General features: G+C 39.6%; 1 protein-coding gene across 2 annotated transcripts in view; it reads left to right on the plus strand.

Annotated features, from left to right (window-relative positions):
* The window catches only part of LOC126336612 (uncharacterized), a 219,274-nt gene that overhangs the window by 140,130 nt on the left and 61,502 nt on the right, over positions 1 to 17,642 (plus strand). For both annotated transcript variants that reach the window (XM_050000481.1, XM_050000482.1), the window contains one exon: positions 17,146 to 17,385. In XM_050000481.1, the coding sequence (XP_049856438.1) occupies positions 17,146 to 17,385 (240 nt within the window). The remainder of the gene's footprint in view (positions 1 to 17,145; positions 17,386 to 17,642) is intronic.

Raw genomic sequence — 17,642 nt, forward strand, 5'->3', positions numbered from 1 at the left:
CTTCAGTCCTGAGACTAGTTTGACGAAGCTCTCCATGCTATTCTATCCTGTGCAAGCATCTTCATCTCCCAGTACCTACTGCAACCTACATCCTTCTGAATCTGCTTAGTGTATTCATCTCTTGGTCTCCCTCTACGATTTTTACCCTCCACGCTGCCCTCAAATACTAAATTGGTGATCCCTTGATGCCTCCGAACATGTCCTACCAACCGATCCCTTCTTCTGGTCAAGTTGTGCCACAAACTTCTCTTCTGCCCAATCCTATTCAATACTTCCTCATTAGTTACTTGATCTAGCCATCTAATCTCCAGCATTCTTCTGTAGCACCACATTTCAAAAGCTTCTATTCTCTTCTTGTCCAAACTAGTTATCGTCCATGTTTCACTTCCATACATGGCTACACTCCAAACAAATACTTTCAGAAATGACTTCCTGATACATAAATCTACATTCGATGTTAACAAATTTCTCTTCTTGAGAAACGCTTTCCTTGCCATTGCCAGTCTACATTTTATATCCTCTCTACTTTGACCATCATCAGTTATTTTACTTCCTAAATAGCAAAACTCCTTTACTACTTTAAGTGTCTCATTTCCTAATCTAACTCCCTCAGCATCACCCGATTTAATTTGACTACATTCCATTATCCTCGTTTTGCTTTTGTTGATGTTCATCTTATATCCTCCTTTCAAGACACTATCCATTCCGTTCAACTGCTCTTCCAAGTCCTTAAGTCCTTTGCTGTCTCTGACAAAATTACAATGTCATTGGTGAACCTCAAAGTTTTTATGTCTTCTCCATGAATTTTAATACCTACTCCGAATTTTTCTTTTGTTTCCTTTACTGCTTGCTCAATATACAGATTTAATAACATCGGGGAGAGGCTACAACCCTGTCTCACTCCTTTCCCAACCACTGCTTCCCTTTCATACCCCTCGACTCTTAGGACTGCCATCTGGTTTCTGTACAAATTGTAAATAGCCTTTCGCTCCCTGTACTTTACCCCTGCCACCTTCAGAATTTGAAAGAGCATATTCCAGTCAACATTGTCAAAAGCTTTCTCCAAGTCTACAAATGCTAGAAATGTAGGTTTGCCTTTTCTTAATCTTTCTTCTAAAATAAGTCGTAAGGTCAGTATTGCCTCACGTGTTCCAACATTTCTACGGAATCCAAACTGATCCTTCCCGAGGTCCGCATCTACCAGTTTTTCCATTCGTCTGTAAATAATTTGTGTTAATATTTTGCTTTATAATGTTGAAATAGGGTTTCACCATTGTGAGTAACATACATCTGTTGAACTAATAAAATTTAAGCGAGAACAATTGCATCATAATGTTCGGAATTTAAGAAATTATACATGTATTAATAAGAAGATTAATAAGAAGATGAAAGTTGACAGATACACATGCACTTCTGAGGCAGTGTGAATGGTCACAGGTTTGTTTGCTCTGTAGGAGAGTGTCACAGAGATACTGAAGGAATTGGACTGGAACACTCTTTCCTGAACACACTTTCCTGAGAAAGTCTACTAACAAAGTTTCAAGAACTGGCTTTAAATCAGGACTGTAGGAATATGCTACAGCCCCCATGTTGCTCCCATAGTGATCATGGGGATAAGATCAGAATAATTACTGCATGAAGAAAGGCATTCAAACAATCATTCTTTCTGTGCTCAATATCTGAATGGAATAGCAAGAAACCCCAATAACTGGCACAATGGGACACACCCTCTGCCATGCACCTCACAGTGGGCTGAAGAGTATAGATGCAGATGTAGATATAATGATTTTGTAGTTAGGATAATGAGGGGTGTCTGTAGCATGTTAATGATTGCATGAACATACTACATTTCAAGTCCCTTTTGCTCACACCTTCAGGTGTTGCTGGCTTTGATCATGCAGCTCGAGCCTGTTGCCAGTGAGCACCGCTGTGAGGGCCCAGACAGGGAGATCCCTTGTGTCTCCTGATTTGTTCTCTGCTGTGTTCGACCCAGTTACTACCTACATTGAGGTTGGGCCCTCACCTGTGGTCGAGTTGGAGGTTTTTTCGAGGTATGGCAGGTAGTGAAAGACTTTCCAGGAAACTGATTGAAAGTCCTCCGAAGTATCTGACATTCATATTTCAGGCACTGTTTGTGGTTAATAAAGATCCTGAGCAAGTTGCAGTGGTTCAGAAGAAGCATTGTGGCTTGCAAAGTCTGGGCATTCACAGAGGGTGGGATTATTGGTAGTTATGAACTCAAATTTTAGGTATGTATTGAAGCCCCTTAGGGATATGGCTGTGAAGGAGGAGAAGAAATCCAGTGTTTGTTCTGTATGTATATCAGGGGAGTCATCCTAGATGTGGAAAGTGGCCATCCAGATGCTATGAAGAGCACAGGGTGCAACTAACTGCAGATGATTGCTCTTGTTGGTATGAATGATCAGAACAGATTCCCTCTGGTTTCCAGTGACTGTTTGAAATGGTAAAGACAGCCAGTCTTGCTTTTAAGATGAATGCAGTGCTCAACATCCGTAGCATCATTGCAATCCTTTGATAGAAAGTTGAGTGGAGGGTCTGAATCAGAGGCTTAGATGGTTCTGCAACCCTGTAGGTTGCAGATTCCTTGACTTGAATCATAGAGTGAAGAGGTGTTGGGATCCACTTAATATATCATGAGTCCACTACTTGCAGGAATTGGCTACATAGTAGCAGGGGCTGTGTGCTGTGGCCTGGGCATTTTTTTTTTTTTTTTTTAATGGGTTAGAGGGTCTTAGAAAAATATATTCAATGGTACAGTCTCAAAGCGTGCATGTCAAATGCAGGATGAGGGTAGAATTAGAAAACATTACCAAGTACCCAAAAATGTTCAGAAAGAAGAAATTAAATTAATAGTGGTGTGTTTCTTGCTGTTGGGAGTAATTTATCTTGCAGTGAATGAAACTGAAGTGGATAGCTGCAGGAAGTTAGTATCAGCACAGGCTATTCTCAACGACTGAAATAAATTAATAATTGTTTAGTGACATTGGCTGAGTGGGGCAGCTATGGTGTAGAGCTGGTGGAGTGGCGGGTTATAAGGCAGTGGTGCTAGCCAAGGGTAGCTAGGGAAACTCTGCTGCAAAGTACAACATAGTTTATTTTGACTTGAGTTACAATGTCAGATGGCGGCAGTGATGCTGGATATGCCCTTTACGGGTGTGTGGCTCGCCAGTGGTGCCAGTGACATCAAAAAGTCATGGCAGTGACATGACTGTTTGACATCAGCGTCCTGCTTTGCTGACACAGTTAGGCCCACTCTTTAGGTAGCACTATATGACCCTGAGTGAGCAGTGCCAATGATATGTACATCCACTGAATTTTCATAGACAACCAGTGCTACTGGGATAGAAGCCCATCTAGGTTCAGAAGAGTGCTGGCAGTACCACCCTGTCTGCAACCCTAGATTAGATTAGTTTTTCATTCCATAGATCCGTGTTGAGGAGATCCTCGTGGATGTGGAACATGTCACCGTACTTTTTTAAAAATTTTTTTTAAAGCTGAAATAACAATACTAAATGTATACATATATACAACACATCATTTGTTTCTATTAAAAAATTCGTCAGTGGAGTAGAAGGAGTTGACCACTAGTAAGTCTTTCAGGCTCCTTTTAAACTGATCTCTATTTGTAACTAAATTTCTTATGTTTGCTGGCAAATTATTTAAGATGAGTGTTCCTGAGTAGTGGACCCCTTTTTGAACTAAAGTAAGTGCTTTTAATTCCTTGTGCAGATCATTTTTGTTCCTGGTATTGTGTGCATGAACTGAGCTGTTTGTTGGAAAAAGAGATATATTATTTAGGACAAATTTCATTAAGGAGTAAATATACTGAGAGGCAGTAGTTAGTATACCCAGTTCTGTGAAGAGGTTTCTACAAGACTCTGAAAAATTTTGTTTGACTTGAAGAGTTACCCCAAAATATTATACCATGTGACATTATGGAATGAAAGTAGGCAAAGTATGCAAGCTTTTTCACTTTTATGTCGCCTATGTCTGCTAACACTCTAATTGCAAATACAGATTTGTTAAGGCGTTTCTGCAGTTCTGTGGTGTGCTCCTCCCAACTGAATTAATTATAAAGTTGTAATCCCAGGAATTTAAGACTGTCGACCTCTTCTATCTGCTCTTCTTCGTACTTTATGCATATGCTGGGTGGAAACCTCTTACAGGTTCTGAATTGCATATAGTGAGTCTTTTCGAAGTTTAATGTCAGTGAGTTGGCTTTAAACCATTTATTAATATCCATGTAAATATCATTAGCAGATCTTTCTAGAACTACACTCGACATACTATTTATTGCAATACTTGTGTCATCTGCAAACAAAACGAACTCTGCTTCTGGCAGTGTAACTGATGAGAGATCATTAATGTACACAAGAAAAAGCAATGGCCCTAAGATGGATCATTGTGGGACACCACATGTAATTTCTTCCCATTCTGATGATGACTGATGACTTAATTCACTAGTCCCTTGCACTGACACCCTTTGTTTCCTGTTAGCGAGGTATGACTTGAACCATTTTGGAGCACTGCCCGTGACACCATAGAATTCTAATTTATTTAAAAGGATGTTGTGGTTTACACAATCGAATGCCTTTGACAAATCACAGAAAATACCTGCTGCTTGTAACTTGTTATTTAATGAATTAAGTACATTTTCACTGTAGGTGTAAATAGCCGTTTCGATATCAGAACCCTTCGGAAATCCAAACTGTATTCTTGATTATATGTTATTTGTGGTCAGATGATTGAGAAGCTGCCTGTAGATTACTTTTTCTAAAATTTTTGAGAATGCTGGCAAAAGTGAAATTGGTCTGTAGTTTGATGGCATCTCTTTATCCCCTTTCTTGAATAGAGGCTTAACATCTGCATATTTCAGCCAGTCAGGAAATGTCCCAGTTATAATTGACTGGTTACACAAGTAACTTAGAATTGTACTAAACTCACACGAACATGCCTTAATTAACTCTGTTGATATTTCATTGTAACCATTAGAATACTTTGTTTTTAAAGATTTTATTATGGAAGTAATTTCTTTTGGTGCAGTGAGTGTCATATTCGTGTACCTGACGCTATTTGTAAAGGCTAGTTTCAGATATTCAAGGGAATTATTTACTGATCCTGACAATCCCATTCTATCAGTAACAGATATAAAGTATTTGTTAAATAGATTTGCCACACTATGCCCACCAGTTACTAATGTGTCATCTACCCTTAGTGCTATTTGCTCCTGTTCCTTTCTGGTTCTACCAGTCTCCTCTTCCACTATATCCCATATTGTTTTAATTTTGTTCCCTGACATTGCTATCTTCTTCTCGTAGTGTATTTGTTTAGATGTCTGAATTACTTTTTTTAATATTGTACAGTATTCCTTGTATTTAGCTAAATCCTCACATTGGAGCTATTCTTGGTCGACAGATACATTTTCCTTTTTGTCTTACAGGAAATCTTTATTCCTTGTGTGATCCATGGTTTTATTATAGATTTCTGTTTAATTTGAGTAACTTTTAGAGGAAAACATTTTTCAAACATGGTACTGACATTGTTCATGAATGTGTTATATTTTTCATTCATGTCATGAGCACTATAAACATCTTTCCAGTTCATATCTTTGAGCAGTTTTCTAAAACACTCAATTTTTGGCTGATTGAATACTCTCCTGTACTCAGATTTAGCAGTCTTGATAATCTGCTTAGAATTTACATCTAAAACAAGGAGCTGCATGTCATGATCTGATAGTCCATTTATTATTTATTGAAGGCAGAGTTCAGTGCTGCTGTGGAGCCTAGGGGATGGCTCATCCATTGTGCCATTCTAAGTCCATGGGTGTGGACTTAGATCCACGAGCTAGTCTGGCGGAGCTGGCTGCTTAGACCGATGTAAGCTGCTGGCTGGACCATCACATGATGGAGACTTGCAAGGACCTGATGTCATGGAGGATGCTGCCAGACTGCAAATAACTATGCTAGAATCAGAGGATATTTATAGCGATTAATAGGACACTTGTCATGCTGATACATTGCTTCCATGCATGTTTAAAACATCACCAGTGTATCTACATGCTGTGGAAATACTCGGATGTTTGGTTCATAGTTGTACAGCCTTTCTGCACAGTCACCATGATTGTGTGACTTGGCATGAATGCCTTGCAGTGTGCAAACAGGCTTGCTTGTGAAATTACATATTAGTAGCTCTGTGCCTGCCTGCTTGTCTCACATATGGCTGCAGTGTAGCTGCTTTTAATTCAGTTACACCCAAAATTTAGTGATGACATTACATACCTGCCCTCTTTGGGAAGAGGAGGATCCTGGGCCTGAAGCCATAACTGCTCTGCAGCAGAGGACTTCAAATAAAAGTCATGACCTAAATTATTCACAGTTTTTGTCTTATATTAAGCAACAAAGGTCCAAAGGTGGGACACATTCCCTCTACAATCCTCAACCCATTGGCTCGTTCGGCCATCCTTAAGCCACTACATAAATTCTCCATTCACCTATGAGCTATCCTTAAAAATTAAACAACTTTTTGCTTGAATATTCTCTAATCACCTCATTATGGTCTCTTGTACAACAAACAACAATGTTTGTTTCAGCAAATCTCAAGGTTCCTAGCCTTTGAATCCCAGTAATTATGTACTACAATGCAACTCTCTCATTACTGCATCTGTCTTCTTCCACTCCTTCTGCCTTCTAATGTTTGAATGATTTATCAATCTAATGATATCTATTTTACTTGAGGATCACACTGAAGAGCAGCCCTCTGAAGATGAAGGCTGTGTGAAACAGAATCAACACTAACATGGTACTTGTGGTTGTGATGCTTATGGTCTCAATCATGTGCTGCTGCTGCTCGTGATGTTGCTGTACATACGAAAGCATTTACCCTACTGTAACCCACATCCCGTTCAATGTCTATTAGCTAGTTTAAAAATCAGATTAGATTATGATCCAATGCTTCATTCAGATAGGTCAGATTTCTCGCTGGAACAATTGCTACTGGCTTCTCTGGCCAGTACAACTGTGGCTGCATAATGTTATATTTGGTCCTTCTGCTTTATGTAAATACAATTGCCTCTCACATGTGTCAGTACCCGTATGCATCACTTCCACTACCCATGCATTTACCCTCACAATTGTTCATATGACTGGTACAATTTACTGTACTCACTCCTCATTTTTTTTCTTTTGTCATGTCTTTTCCTTCCATCTACCTCTATAATTCATTAAATACATCTTCCAGACACCTCATGTCATTACACATTTCCCAAGCTTTCAGGGTAAGCTTCAGTTCCCAATGACGGTTTGTGAATACTGCATCCTCTTGCCTTGTGAAAAGCACACCAGTTTCCAATGGTAGTACCCACAGCACCCCCACTCCACTCCTTGTGAAGAGGTGCAACACTGCCCACATAAGGGATTGTGCAAGATTTCCGAACTTCCTCTTCTTCCCACTTCACACAACTTTCCTCTCAATGGATGATGACACTTGTATCAACGCATCAGGAGCACCCTGAAATAGCTTCAGTGTGCAACATGATCAATACTGATATGAGTCTATTATTCGAGCTTGACATTTACCAGTGATGTTGTTTCAATTACCTGATATGTCCCCTGCTAAGACTTGCAGATTTCTTGGTATTACCTTTTGGAACATACAGGTTTGATAACATTACCCACTAACCAACTTCATATTGTGGTAGTGTGCACAATTTCCCAATCACTCTTGGTGTTCCAGGGCCCTGGTGTTTGCTCCCTGAACATGTTTCCAAATTTGCTTCACTATTTTAGCAAAATCCTTTATGTATTCCCCATGCTTGGCAACTCTTGGCTTTATTTTGTACCAAGCAAGGTGGCGCAGTGGCTAGCACATTGGACTCATATTCAGGTGGACAACGGTTCAATCCCGCATCCAGCCATCCTGATTTAGGTTTTCATGATTTCCTTAAATCACTTCAGGCAAATGCCGGGATTGTTCCTTTGAAAGGGCACAGCTGACTTCCTTCCCCATCCTTCCCTAATCCGATCAGACCGATGACCTCACTGTCTGGTCTTCTCCTCGAAAAACAACCCAAACAACAACCCTTAGTTTGTTAAACAGTGATGGCATGCACCTCCCATAAACTACCTCATATGATCCAGAATGAGATTTTCACTCTGCAGCGGAGTGTGCGCTGATATGAAACTTTTTGGCAGATTAAAACTGTGTGCCTGACCGAGACTTGAACTCGGGACTTTTGCCTTTCGCGGGCAAGTGCTCTACCAACTGAGCTACCGAAGCACAACTCACGCCCGGTACTCAGGAGTGCTAGTTCTGCAAGTTTCGCAGGAGAGCTTCTGTAAAATTTGGAAGGTAGGAGACGAGGTACTGGCAGAAGTAAAGTTGTGAGTGCCGGGCGTGAGTCGTGCTTCGGTAGCTCAGTTGGTAGAGCACTTGCCCGCGAAAGGCAAAGGTCCCAAGTTCAAGTCTCGGTCGGGCACACAGTTTTAATCTGCCAGGAAGTTTCATACCTCATATGATGATAATCCTGTTGTAGAATGAACTTTTGAATTATATGCACTTACAATGTAGGATAAATACACATCTCAATCATTATTATGTGCATTCACATGATGGCTCAACTCAACAGACTTCTGACTGAGCGAAGTACCCTCTCTGTCCAACCATTAGCCTGAAGGTGCAGTGGACTTGTCCTTAATTTTCTAACCTTTAGGAAATTACACAACTGCTTTAACAAATTTAATATAAAGTTTGTCCCCTGATCAGTGATAATTGTTTCTGGCTCTCTAAATTCAAGCATCCAGCTGTTAACCACTGTTTGCCCTTCTGTTGTGTTTTTCTTAGACATTCCAATCATTTCTACATATTTAGAAAAATGATCAATAACAATTAACAAAAACTGATTCCTTGCTGGAGTCCTGCTAATCTCCTCAAAAGGCTCTATCACTTTCAGTAACCTCCACAAAGATATTTACTTTTGACTCACATCTGCCCATTGTGCACAATGTAAATCACCCCCTACATACCAGTCCCCCATCTTCTTTCCCAGATTTCCACCAATAGCTTTCCACTACTTGCATAATGACTGTTCTATTGCCTTGACAGTATCTGCTGACGCAATTCTTTCAGCACTTCCTCTTTTATCTTTGCTTGCACACTACCCACAGCCCCATCACACACAGTTAACTGCAACTGCGATGCATATTATTTACATTCCACATGAGCTCTTTCTGCTGCTTGCCACTGTGCAAAGTCATGACACAGTGTCTGTATCATTGCTACTTTTCAACTTAAACTATCTGCCTTTATGTGTCTATTACCAGGATTGTGTATGACTTCTTACTTGAATTTATTAGCCTCAATGCTTATTAGGTCAGCCTACTAGAAGGGTCCTTAAGTCCCAACAACCACTTAAGCGCTGAAAGGTGAGTTATCACTTTAAATTTCTTTTCATGCTAATACATGTTTCCATACATCACAGTAAGCATCTCATTTTCTATTGTGGGTTAGTTCTTCTCTGTTCTATTCAACTGCCTAATGGCATATGTTACTATATGCTCTTCTCAGTTTATTACTTGACTGAGAACACATCATTTAGCTTGATTAGAAGTTTGGAAAAATTAGTACTTGACTTGATGTCAGTTCTCTCTTTAACTCCTTGAATGTGTCTTGGCGCTCCTTTGCCCATTCAAACTTTACCCCCTTTTTTTAACAGTCATATAAGTGGTCACACTATATCTGGAAACCCCTTTATAATTTTTTTATAACAATTCCCTACCCCCCCCCCCCCCCCCCCCCACACACACACAAAAGAAAACATTGAAACTCCTTGCTATCACTAGGAATTGGAAGTTATCATATTGCCTGTATGAACGTTGGATCTATATTGACCCCTTCACTGCTAATAACATGCCCTAAATACATAAGTTCTTCCAATGCAAAGTGACATTGGCACCAGAATTATCTAAATTTATAGGCACTACATTCCTGTCTAGTTCTTCCTGTACACGTACTGTGCTTCTCCTTACAAAGGAACATGATGTGTCTAATATATCATTTTCTGCCAGTGGATTTACCACGCACAATTCATTAACAGGCTAGTCTGGTCCCACATTTACCCTGACCAACTTTCCAGTATCTTGCACCACAATAACATACAAATTCATCCTTAGTGTTGTTGACTGCAGTTCATGTAGTTCACCTCATAAGATTGATAGGCTTTGCATCCATACTTCACTGGAGACTGTCTCCTCTAGCTGGAACATTGTCCCACTAAGTTCAACTATATGTCGCCTAAGGTGAATTTTTGCATGCTGTGTTATCAGAAAGCCTAATCCTAAGATCATGCATCAACAATCATGTATTTGGGAAATGACATCTACGCACTGCTTAAAATGCCATGTCCCCATTTGAAAAACCATCATTGCTGAACCAAAAGACTCCACATCATTACCTCCAACTCCACGGAAATTATAGTGTGGAGGGTTTAATTATCTCTGACCAATAAGGTCTATACCTGCCACTGACACTGTGCCCGTGTGTGCTTTAGAAACTTGTACTTTTTATCCTTCATTGCACCTCTGCATTTGTATTAGTTGCAACAAAATTTATCAGGTTCTTCTTGTGGTGGATCAGGGTTTTGTTTTTGCGTTTAACAACTGTTTATTCTTCCCCAGTTTTCCCTTACCTTTCCTTACAGTCACATTGGCAATGTCCAGCTGCACCACATCTACCACACTGAGTTTGATTACATTGCATCTGCACATGTCCCAGCCTTCCACATCTACAATGCCTCACGTTAGTGAAGAATACTGTTCTCTTATCCCACATTCCTGTTGCTGCTTCAATCATTTCAAAGTCCATGGCTAATCTGACTGCAGGGTACAAACCCTTTGAGATACCAGTTCTCACCCTTCTAGACATATCAGGTGGCAAGACACATCAGGTGTCCAATGCCCTCTGCTCTGCTTCATGGAGTATGACTATTTTCCTTGTCACTCTCCCCTAATTCATATTTCAATTTTGATATTCTGACTGCAAAAGTTACTACCAGGTCATGCAATTAATAAAGAAATAGGTTGCTTGGCTGATTCCAGCTCTTACAGCCTAGTTGCAAGCCTTTTACACAAGTATGCTTTCCATATCACCCTTTCATCAACCAGTACTTGAACTGCCTCACAACTAGTGACACCTTCCAATTGAGACTCTCTCACAGTGTAACCTTAATCTGCAGTACACACAATGGAACACAGCATATACTCACAACAGGCTGTATGACACAATGCACATTTGTGTCTTACTTCTTATCATCATCCATCTTGACTCTATGCACTGACTGTCCATATTCCCCTACTGGTGACAGTTAACACAAATTACTGGTACTGACTCCACAAAAGACACTGAGTGACCTATGAAGTTAAACTAATCACACCTCACAGTTGGTAAATAATGCTCCTTTATATTACCAGGAAACTGTGAAAGATCAGCCAGTTCCCCTGCCTGCATAAAAGTAACCCTCAAATTGCCGTGCATCACTCACTTAGTCTCCATCCCCGCTACATGTAACAGGAAACAAGGAAACCACCACAAAACCAATAGTTGTTCACTGACCCCATTATTTTACAGAATTAAATGCTGTTATTATGAAGTTGTGCTGTGTTGAGGCAAACTGTGTTGATACCAGTTGGCAGACAAGGTCCACAAATACTTCTGACACTATTGTATAGTGATCCAGGGTGAGTGGGGCCACTATGGTGTAGAGGTGGTGGTGTGGCAGGTTTTGAGATGGTGGTGCCACCCAGGGATGGCTAGGGAAACTCTGCTGCAGGTTCCAACATAGTTTATGCCCTGGATATGTCCTCTATGGCACACGGTCCACTGGCATGCTGATGACATCAGAAGGTCATAGTAGTGGGATGGCTGTTTGATGTCCACTGCTGACACTGTTCACGCCACTTAGCAGAGTGTGCGACTGATGTAGCACTGTGTGGCACTGAGTGAGCAGTACCAGCGACACTTACATTCTATGAATTCTCAAAGGTATCCACTGATGCTGTATTAGAAGATAACCCTGCTGCAGAAGGCTGGAGCAGTAGCACACTTGTTGCAACCAGCTGCCCTTCAAGGCAGAGGTTTGGAGCTGCTGTAGAGCCTGGGGGATGGCTGATGTATTGAGTCATTCTAAATCCACAGGTGTGGAGTTACAACTGTGAGCTGGTCTGGTAAAGCTAGCTGTCCAGACCAGTGTTGGTGTTTGGCTGGCCCAGAGGATAATGGAGAATTGTGTGGACCTGATTTCATGGAGGGTGCTGACAGACTGCATGTAACTGTTCTAGAATTGGATGCTATTTATAACAGATAATGACACACTTGTTGTGTTGATACATTGCTCCCAGGCACGTCAACACCAATTTGTCTACATGTTGTGGGAAATACTTCACAGTATGGCCTACAGTTGCATGGCCTTCCTGGAATGTCACCACCATTGTGTGGCTTGGCCCAGATGCCCAGTGGCGCTGCTTTTAATTCAGTAACACCCTAAGTATAGCAATGGTGTCACAGTTGCTTCCTTTTATGTACTCACCAACTCACATGATGTAACTTCCTGTAATATGGGTCCACAGCCTCTATAAAGTCTTTAAATGACATCATTTTTGCTTTTAACTTTTTTTATTGCACTGTTGCAATTTTGGCTTCTGTGGCATAGTTACTGGGAGTTTCAAGGAAAATATAAGTCTTATTTTGAACAGATACCTGACTTATGCAATTATAGTTGATAGTGACTTCAGTCTACTTATGATGTGCTGGCAAAAATACATATTTAAAGTTGGTGGTAGGCATAAAATATTGTCCAAAACTACACTAAATGCTTTCTCCTGTATTTTGAGTAATTAGTTCAGGGACCCATATGATTCTGATAACATACTAGACCTCTTAGCAACAAACAATCCTGAGCAAATAGATAACATCATAATGAATACATGGATTAGTGACCACAAGGTCATTGGTTTGAGACTGAATACCATAATATCCAAATCCCCCTGAAATGAATATATTAAAAACAGATATTAATTCCAGAATGAAATTTTCACTCTGCAGCGGTGTGTGTGCTGATATGAAGCTTCCTGGAAGATTAAAACTGTGTGCCGGACTGAGACTCAAATTTGGGACCTTTGTCTTTGGCGGGCAAGAGCTCTACTGACTGAGCTACCCAAGCACAACTCATGCCCCATCTTTACAGCTCTTAATTATGCAAATTTATATAACAAGAGGACATTTTACAGCTATGCAAGATAGAAAATGTGTGGACCTTGAAGTCCTGACTATGGGAAATAAGCATATGCTATTTAGTAGCTAATCCTAATTCAGGGCCAACAAAGCAATCACAGAAAGACTGACCCAGTTAAGAAGTAAATTTGTGTAATGTACAATAATCAGAAATCAGAAGGAGAAGAAAATTAAGTGGGACACTACTTCAAAAAACAATAGTTATTCAATAGTGCTTCATGCTTAACTTAAGTTTGTTCATTCAAAATGCACGACGGGTTATGGCTAATGTTGCGGATAATTTCAATTTCTTCTAAAATATTTATAACAGGACCCTTATGTTGAATACGTGAAATGTAACAATCTCTGTCTATATCTGAGATGGAATGATTATGGTCTTTCACGTGATTGGTGAGGGCAGATTTAGAATTGCTAAGTCCTGTTGCTCTCTGAACCATATGCTAAAGGAGCGTCCAGTGTAGCCAATATAGGCAGAATGACACTCACTACATTGATAATCACCTGACTGGGTGTAGCAATTGTCTTCTTTAGTTTTGTGGTGATTCAATAGGTGACCAACCTTATTGGGTGTATGAAAGGTGGGTACAATCCCTTATTTTTGAAGCCATGTCCCCTCCCCACTCCCTCCCCCATCCATCTTGGTGCTTGGGGTTGCAGAACAAAATGTAAGTGTCCTGGTGTTCATTCCACACTTCTTTACTCCGGCAGTCATCTGTTGTGTTGTCTGGTGTTGTTTTGGCATTGACTTATGTTTCATCGTATCTAGCCTGACTGTTGTTTTCTTATATACAACTTTTTTGTTGTTTTCTCATGTGTAGTAGTGTGTGCAAAAATTATTATTAGCTTTGGTCTCATATTTATTTTCAGTATCACACATGATGATGGACATGTAGTAGCCCAAAAGCAGTCATTGTCTAAGCATTGAAAAATAAAAAAAGCTTACAACTGAAGTGTTATTTTCAGTCTCTACATTTGCAACAGTTTACAGGAGTTTGAAACTTAGAGTAAATTTCAGTGTGACATGCTCTGTCACAAAATTTGGCCGTAAATACTGTCTCAGTTGTGCAACTGGATTCATGATTTCTGGTCAGAATGGTCACAGCTTGTAGTAATTAGTGGGAAGTCATCTAGTGAAACAGAAGTGGCATCTGAGATTCCCGAAGAAAATACTATAAGCCTGCCGCTGTTATTTATCTATGGAAATGACAGACAGCTCGTTTTGTATTATTTGAAATAAGGTAGAGAGAGAGAGTCATCATGGATGTGACATGAGTTGGGATGGCAATCATTTAAACAGAGGCATTTCTTGTTGCAGCAAGATTTGTTCCCAAAATGTCAATCACTAGTTTTCTCCTCCAAATGCAAAAAAAAAAAAAGAAATAAAATATGTGACTGTAATAATAAAACAACAAATATCCAATCTTGCACAGGAAGATTTGAGGTTAAGTTTTTCCACATACTATTTAAGAATAAACTGCACCAAATTTTAGTAGACTGTGTTTTATATTCAGCAAAGAGAGAAGCAGCTAATTTTCTGACAGGTTTGCCCTTTACTTTAACTGACAATCAGACAAATGTGTGGCTTTTAAGGTTTTGTGAAATGCATAACACATTCCCTAAAACTTTTCATCTAACAAAACCTTTTGATATAATGAAAATTATTAAATCTTTGAAAAATAAATGTTCTGTTGCAGTGGATGACATCTCTAACAAGTTATTAAAACAATGTGGAGCAATTACAGCTGATGTTTTGAGTCACATATGTAATGCATCACTGACTCAGGGTATTTTTCCAGACAGGTTAAAATATGCCATTGTCAGGCATCTCTACAAAAAGGGAGAAACCACAGATGTCAATAATTACTGACCAGTATCCTTGCTTACAGCATTTTCAAAAATCTTTGAAAAAGTAATGTACTCGAGAGTGGTTAGCCATCTCATCAGTAATGGCATACTTAGTAAATCACAGTTCAGGTTTCAGAAATGCTGTTCCACTGAGACAGCAATATAAAATGTCACCAGTAGGAATATTCTGTGACTTGTCTAAAGCATTTGATTGTTTGAACCATGACATTATGTTAGAGAAATTACAATTCTGTGGTATAAATGGAACAGCATTTGAGTGGTTTAAGTCATATCTACAGAACAGGAAGCAAAAAGTTTCTTTATATGCTTCAAGTGATTTAAAGGAGTTCGCCACTTCATCTAACTGGGGTGAAATTACATTAGGTGTTCCACAAGGTTTGACCATGGGTCCCCTCCTGTTCTTGATATATGTGAATGACCTCCCTTCTTATGTGAAACAAGATTCTGAACTGACACTGTTTGCCGATGATACAAGCATAATTATTAATCCAGTAAAAGAAAGTCTGATAGAAAATGATACAAATAAGGTCTTTGGAAAAGTTATTAATTGGTTTTCTGCGAATGGGCTTGCTCTGAACTTTGAAAAAACACAGTACATCCAATTTTCTGCTGCAAAAAGTTTAATTTCTTCAGTAAACATAACACATCAAAAGAAGTCAGTAGCCAGGGTAGAGCATACTAAGTTTTTGAGTGTACATATAGATGAGAATCTTAATTGGAAAAGGCATATTTTGGGTCTCCTAAAGCAACTAGGTTCAGCAACTTTTGCAATCAGAATAATTGCCAATTTTGAGGATGCAGAAATTAGTAAGCCAACATACTTTACATACTTCCACTCTCTGATGTCATACGGAATAATATTCTGGGGCAACTCAACACTTAGGCAAAAGGTATTCACTGCTCAAAAGAAAGTAGTTAGAATAACATGTAGGGTTCATAGCCGCACATCTTGTAGGCATCTGTTTAAAAGGTGAGGAATTCTTACAACTGCTTTACAGTATATTTACTCAGTAATGAAATTTTTTGTCAACAACATGGACCAGTTTAAAATCAACAGCAACATTCATGATTACAATACCAGAAGAAGAAAGACCTACACTATCCTTTACTTAACCTATCTTGTCACAGAAAGGGGTAAAATATGCTGCTATAAAACTTTTTGATAAATTACCAGATGAAATAAAATGACTGACAGGAGCAGTAATAGTTTCAAAAACAAATTGAAATCATACCTCCTTGACAACTCTTTCTATAGCCTAGATGAATTCTTGAATATGAGTAAATAAATCTGGAGATATAATATATGTATTTTGTGCCATTTAAGGGAATAGGATAGATAACAGAAATATTTAGGTATGACACTTTAATGTCACCAAAAAAAAAGAAAATAAAGAAAACTTGTTTCCTGTGCACATTTCTTGTGCATTTGACACATTCCACATCGTAACTGTTTTCCATGCTATTGATCAATGAGACACATAACTAACTAACTAATTAACTAAGACAGGGTGACTGCTTCACCCGTGTTTTTCACCAGTGATCAACCCATCACATTTCCTTCTGTAATTATTTTAGACATCGTCCTGCATTAATTGTGTTTTAATTGACAGTTTTAGAATATATGATCATTTTATGCTATCTTACATGATGTGAGATCATGTGACTGTGTGGGTGACTGTGAATGAGGTTGGAAAAGAATGGGTGTAATTGTGAATGAGATTGGAAAAGAATGAGTGTAATTGTGTCAGACTTACTCTTACTTGTTTTCTGACTTCTAGTCCTTATGACCACATCAGTGCCTACTAATTTTCATAAGGCTACTGATAACCTGGTCACTGACTGTGCACCCCCCCCCCCCCCCCCCCTCCCCCCACTCACACACAAATATTTTAATGTTCAGCTATTCTTCTCTGTGTCAAAATTTTTGTTTTGTTTCTGTAATTATAAGATGAAACAGAAAATTCCATGTGTTTGCAGTTTACATCCCTGTCAATGCATCCCAGGGAGCCAGCTCTGTATCACTGAGCTTCAATCTGGCGGATCGCAATAGTACTTCAGGATCATCACTGCCGACACCCACCTGGAGAATCAGGATAACACAGCTGGAATGCCCAGGCAGCCCTTATGACTACTCAACCTTCACGGCTGCAGTTGCATCCCTGGCTCAGCAACACCTGCAGAAGTTCTCACCACCTTATGTTGATTTTCACCTGCTAGGTATGGGATCACACTGATTGTAACAAATACCATCTTACAGCTTCTTTTTGGCTCCAAAATTATTGGTTTTTTTCCATATCAAACAAAAAATAGAAGATTTGGATCTTTGCCAGGGTTTCGGCTACCTCTTGTCGTGATCTGAAATGAGGAATATCTTTTCCATCCCTCCACTACCCTTCGCACTCCTCCCACAGTGGTCTTCCACTAACCACCAGACCTACAGGATACCCTTGTCCCTAGTACACCCCCACTCCCAA

Source organism: Schistocerca gregaria, chromosome 2 (assembly GCF_023897955.1).
Source record: "Schistocerca gregaria isolate iqSchGreg1 chromosome 2, iqSchGreg1.2, whole genome shotgun sequence".
Classification (NCBI taxonomy): Eukaryota; Metazoa; Arthropoda; class Insecta; order Orthoptera; family Acrididae; genus Schistocerca; species Schistocerca gregaria.